At 44.7% G+C, this 6,269-nt stretch overlaps 1 protein-coding gene across 1 annotated transcript; it reads left to right on the top strand.

Moving 5' to 3' along the window:
* The first annotated feature begins 3,354 nt into the window (after window positions 1-3,354).
* GPR139 (G protein-coupled receptor 139) lies at window positions 3,355-4,335 on the top strand. Its single transcript, XM_008947106.1, has one exon. It carries the CDS (start codon window positions 3,355-3,357, stop codon window positions 4,333-4,335), a length of 981 nt encoding a protein of 326 aa, XP_008945354.1.
* The last annotated feature ends 1,934 nt before the right edge of the window (window positions 4,336-6,269 follow it).

Here is a 6,269-nt window from a genome sequence, read left to right as displayed (position 1 = left end):
GGAAGGGAAAGAATTGAGACTCTATCATGTCTTACAGTTGTTTCTCATTGTCTGCTAGTGGCATCTCGAGGCTTCAGCCAGCTAGTCCCTAATCAAGCTTTGGTTCTCAACCAGGCATTTATAATTTCAGAATACTGCACTGCAACAAGCGACACTGGCATAAGTTCCCATCTGTCACCCCCTCCAATCAACTCCCAGCACAGTGACCACTCTTTTTCAAATTCAGATTATCTTAAGTACTTAATATCCAGAAAAAAAAATTGCAAAAAATAAGCAGCATACCACCTAGGACAATTTAGGGACATTGTCCTGTCCAGCAGCTGTAGCTCCATGTACAGTAGAGACATACTTTTGTATCTCCACCATCATCTCTGCCATACTCCTCACCACTAACTATAATATTCATGCAAGAATTAGGGTTCAAAAAGTTAAAATATGGTCTGAGATGGTCTTCCATCCCATTTCACCTACAGTAGGTTATTTTGGCCCACAGGAGAGCTCATGGGGTACTGAGTAGGCACCCAGGAGTCACCAGGGTGATCACAGAACACAGCTGTTGACACAGCAGCATTCCCAACCATTATCCATTGTATTGAGATTTCAATAGTGTTTGAGGACAGACCGAGGACCAACTTAACACTAGCTAGGAAATGGGTGAATAACTGGTATTTATAGCTCATCTTTGCTTGCCCTATACAGCCTGCAGCAGAAAAAAAAAAACAAATCCTGTGCTGAGACACTGCCAAATTGGCAACTTTCTGTTGCACCCCAGTATATAACTTGTTTTCACAAAGTAAATGATATTACTATATTTCATATCATCCACCCAGAAAAAGCCCTAATGTGATCCCAGTGAAAGCATTTCCAATACAAGACACCATAACCCTTGCAGAAAAATTGGATAGATCTTGCATGTACTTTGTCAGATCAATTTTCTAATCCAGCTCACCAACCAAAGCTCACTGGCTTCAGATGAATAACCTGCATTTCAGTACATGCTGTTACTGCTGTTGCTGGGAACCCCTGAGAAAGGCAGATGTGGGGTGAGGGTGCAGAGGAAAGGACTGCTCATAAATTTTCCTCTGTAGAAAAACAGGAGGGGGGTCAGAACCAAACAGTGGGACCCCTAAAATGGGCAGAAGACATGGGGAGCAGGGCTGCTGTGCCTAGACATGGTGTACCTTCAGCTTCCCTATGGGGGCTTCTCTGACAGTCAGGCCAGAGTTACCAGCAGTGACCAACATCCTTCAGCATCCCCCTTGCTGCACACTGGCTCCAGCAACTGCCACTAGACTGAGTCAAATCCAGGGGATTTAAAGAGATGATGAACCCATGAGTTGCATCCAACATCTGTGAACCTGAGCTGTTCAGCCCAGTTGGCCAAAACCAACAGTGGCTGCAGCCACAATAAACACTCCAGTTTGAGGATTTCCCTGACAGTACATGACTTGCTGTACCTCCAGGGCTCATCGGCAGGCACAACAGAGGCATGCTGAAAGCAAGTCAGTGAAAAATGACACAGCAGTTCTGACTGGATCACTCCTCATCTCCCCTGCCTGCTCTGAGCTACAATCCAATGCAGCTGTGTTTCTGTTAGTGAGGGCAGAACTGGGAAAATTCTCCTGAGAGTGATCTGGGACAATACTATTGGAAAGATCATGCTTTCTTTTTTTCTTTTTTTTTTTTTAATTTAGGGAAGGAGTCCATTGATTGGCAAGTTTGGTTTAGTTTTGTTCCAAGATACAAAATTAATATATTAAGTTAATACAAAAATAGGTGACACTTAGCGAGGGCTATTACTCAAGATCATTCACTGCTGCAGTTCATTTCCCCAGTGGCAGAAATCTGCTCCCAGACAGCAGGCTTGGCAGGCATTTATGAAGGAGGAAGTTTTCTCCAGTGCCAAGTAAAACAGTTAAAAAACCTGAGCATTTTCAGTTGGAGGATATATGTCCTGGGCCATCATTACTTTAATGTCAGCAACTTCCTTTCTCTCTGATTTAAAGGAATCCTTGCAATTACTTTTCATTTGTTTTGGGAAATCCATCAAAGCTGGGAGAAATGTTTGAAGCACTGAACACACAGAAGAGGTGATTTATAGAACGCTTAACGAAAATGTCAAATGCAAACATTTGGCAGTCTCTTGTATAGTAAACCAGATCTCTGATTTTTAAGCACTACTTCAGGTATTCTAGCCAAGTGATGGAAACTTCTGATGGGAACAATCTCGCCTCTCTCATTCCAGCCATACTGCTAGTAAGAACAGGATTTATTATTTTTTTTCTCCTCAATTCAAGACTACATATTAAGTTCTAGCAAACATGAGTCAGTAAAAGTTTGGCTATGCCTTAGTGCTCCAGGAAAGCTCTCAAGGCCTGTTTGTATCTCTGATGGGGAGCTCTGCCTGGCCAGGGTCTGTAGGACTGAGCCCTTGCTATAGCATCCCTTATAGCACTGGTTCAAGCAGCCACTGAAGTGTATCTTCAAGCTCAATTGCTGCTTTAGAAGACTGAAGCAAATCAGACAGCAAAACAGAACAAACCAGATATCTGAGCACTACACCTCAGTATTATTTAAGGGTCATGCAGTACATCCAGGCGTGGTTTAGGCGATGGGTCTGTGTTGTGGCCAAAGACCTGCAAGCAGGAAACTCAGGGATGTTTATACTTAAGCTGAATAAGAACAACCATCGTGTCTGATGTGACCAACAGGGTTTCCTTAAAGGCTCAGCTGTATCACTCCAAAGGAAAAATGCCTTCCAGTTGAAGGACTTCTAAAGAGCAGCTCTGGGTAAGCAAGCAGGTCTTTGTGGAGCAGATAGTTTCAATGGTGAGAAGAGAAATGCTTCCACAGAGCCCATCTGTGGGAGAGTGGGTCAGACAGGCAGGACTGAATTATGAGAAACTTACTCTCAGCAGAGCTGGAAACTTCAGGTGTGCTGTGAAGCTCTCAGAAAGAGCTGAGGACATGTTTCCCTGGAAGCACTTCTCTCAGTTGGGATCCCCCTCAGGCAAGAGGAAATTACCTAACCCAGGTAGCTTAAACTTCAGCTGTTTTTAGATAAGAGTTCAAAACTAAACTGGGCAGGCATTACGAACTGGTATGAAGAACAAAATCTCTCTCTTCAAAGCTCCACCCCATCCTTCTTGTTTATCACTTAAAACACAACACAACACAACACAACAAAACAAAACAAACAAAGCAGCAAGGGGGGAAACTCTGAGAGTGAGCTATTAAATTTTTTAACTCCTGCTGCCCCTCCCTCCCTGCACACAGGCAGACCTTAGTAAAGGCAGTCATGTTGCCAAGTGCTTGAACAGAGCTAATGCTCCAAGCAAGTGCTCAGAACTGTTAATGTTACATCTTAATAATGTGCTTAACTCTGTTTCTGTCTCCACAGCAAACATCTTGACAGTCATCATCCTTTCCCAGCTTGTGGCTCGCAGGCAGAAGTCCTCCTATAACTATCTTCTAGCACTAGCTGCTGCTGACATCCTGGTTCTCTTCTTTATTGTCTTTGTTGACTTCCTCATGGAAGACTTCATCTTAAATAAACAGATGCCTCAGATACTGGACAAAATAATTGAGGTCTTGGAGTTTTCTTCCATCCACACCTCCATTTGGATTACAGTTCCACTGACAATTGATAGGTATATAGCTGTGTGCCATCCGCTGAAGTATCACACAGTCTCCTACCCTGCTCGTACTAGAAAAGTCATTGTAAGTGTCTATATCACCTGCTTTTTGACCAGCATCCCCTACTATTGGTGGCCCAACATTTGGATCGAAGACTACATAAGCACATCAATGCATCACGTTCTCATCTGGGTCCACTGCTTTACCGTTTACTTAGTGCCCTGCTCCATCTTCTTCATCCTGAATTCCATCATTGTGTACAAGCTGCGGCGAAAGAGCAATTTCCGACTGCGGGGGTACTCCACGGGGAAGACCACAGCCATTTTGTTTACTATAACTTCTATTTTTGCCATACTTTGGGCACCAAGAATAATCATGATATTGTATCACCTCTACGTGTCGCCTATAAACAACAGCTGGGTGGTCCATATCGTGTCGGACATCGCCAATATGCTAGCGCTGCTGAACACTGCAATTAATTTCTTCCTCTACTGCTTCATTAGCAAAAGGTTTCGCACAATGGCAGCTGCTGCACTCAAAGCCTTCTTTAAGTGTCAGAAGCAACCTGTACAATTCTATACAAACCATAACTTTTCCATAACAAGCAGCCCTTGGATTTCCCCAGCCAACTCACACTGCATCAAAATGCTTGTTTACCAGTATGATAAGAATGGAAAGCCTATAAAAATATCACCATGAAAAAGGCAGTAGTTGGAGTTTCTGGGTGCAAGTTCTTTTCAATTGGTTACATCTTTAGGATGTAATTTGCTGAAATGGCTGTTTTGAAGAGGGGTCATTTGATTTCATTTCCCCGGGAGACCAAGGGCAGATCAGACTGTTAGGAGAGAGTAAGAGCACTTGATTTTAGGAGCAAAAGTGAGAAGGCAAAATGCCTCCATGTCTTACACAGCATTTTGAATATGCTTCAGAGTTCAAGTCTTAGTGTTCAGTCGCAGTCAAATGTTTTGCAGTCCAAAGTCATTGGAGGGGTTGAAGCCACAACAGTGTTTAATTACAACCTTTTAGAACACAACAACAAAACCTTGCTTGACCTTGCAGTTCACTGTTGACAGAGCAAATGGATGCTGTTACGTACTGTGGAAGGTGCCGTGTCTGGTGTGTGCACTTCCTAAAATGTGTTGGTTCTGACATGAAATACTACCACACACAGTTTTGCTGTCAAGACCTTGTTGCAGGAGGCAGCCTGTGAGACACAAACTGTGACAAGCCCTTTTTCTGGCTCACTTGAACAAGGCTTGAGGACCGATATAGTACCCGCTGCAGTCTTGGCATGGAAAGCAATCCTGCAAGATGCCAATATTCACATATTTTAAGTTGTTATTTAAGAATGTGACCCAGACAGGGGAGTTCAAGGGAGGTTTCTAGAGCCAAGAACAAAGGCAGCATCTTTTCCCAGCTATTTCAGTGATGGTGTCTAAAGGGGCCAGGTCCTGCCACTCTTGCAGAGCTCCTACCAAAACTACTCCTGCAAGGTTTGGAGTGATCACAGCCTTCAAGTTCCTTCTTAATCAGTAAAAGGTTCTCAGTTATTGCTCGTGTTCAGACCATTTAGGATTAACATAAAAATCTCAACCTAAGATTTTTTTTCCTGACAGATTATGCCATCCTACTGCAGTTTTGGCATTTAATTGTTAAAAAACAATTTGTGAAAGAAAGCTGTTTGATACCCAACAGCAGAAAAAACAGATCAGACTAAGGCTTTGAAATATTTACCTTATTTAAAGTAGCTTAACTTCTCTTCCTTCACACTCAAAAACCAGCATCCCAGCAATGCTGAGTGTAGAAAATGAGAGAAGAGATTTACAGGATGGCTGAAAATGCATTTCTTTTAATTTACCTTCTTTTCAGATCTTGGCTTGTAGTGTCTCAGAGCTACATAACAGAACTTTTGTACTTCTAGTTTTGGGGCACTTAATGGAGCCTTACTGAATGTGAGAGCAGGCTTCCTTGCATGGTGAACACAAGCACAATGTGGCCAGTGGACACAGCAGCTTCTCAGTAACTGCAAATTAAGAAGTAGCCTGGTGCTAGCACTGCATTTGTGCCTGTACCCAACTCCATTGCCAGCAGGGAGCTCATGGTGCATCAGGGACTAACATAGTGAGGTCGTTTGAGAAAGGATCCAGTCAATCCCACTTCGGTGGGATCTGAGGGCTGAAAGCATCTCTCTAAAACCCATGGATGGCTCAGCTTTGGTGTATTTCCCCTAAGAAACACCAAGGCTGCAGAAGTCCTGCTGAGAAGAGCCTGGTTCCCTTCTGCCACAAAGGCTGCATTTACACACCAGCTCATACCGGTGTCGCTGCAAGAGCCAAACCCACGGCAGAGCCGGCACGCCTGGCTGGGAGGAGGCGGCGGCAGCAGGCAAAAGCCATGAAGACTGGGCCCCCAGGAAAAGGCTGGCTCCTGCACGGGGGGGCTTTCTCAGGAGAGAGCGAGGCTGCTCAGGGCGGGCAGGGCAGCGCCGTGCGCCTCGGGGAGCATGCACCGCTCTGTCCTCCCACCCGCCCAGCAGCAGGGAGAGCTGCTCAGCACTGCTCTGCAGGCGCTGGGGCACCCCAGGGACCACGCTGCTCGGAGCCAGGAGGGGGCACGTCTGGGAAAAAGGGGGA

The sequence above is a fragment of the Merops nubicus genome, unplaced genomic scaffold (genome assembly GCF_000691845.1).
Source record: "Merops nubicus isolate BGI_N331 unplaced genomic scaffold, ASM69184v1 scaffold4239, whole genome shotgun sequence".
Taxonomy (NCBI): Eukaryota; Metazoa; Chordata; class Aves; order Coraciiformes; family Meropidae; genus Merops; species Merops nubicus.
This window is presented reverse-complemented; position numbering and strand designations above follow the sequence as displayed.

Bases quoted from the DNA above. Each gene is read 5' to 3' on its own strand.
- GPR139 (XM_008947106.1), top strand. From the start codon at position 3,355: ATGTTACATCTTAATAATGTGCTTAACTCTGTTTCTGTCTCCACAGCA.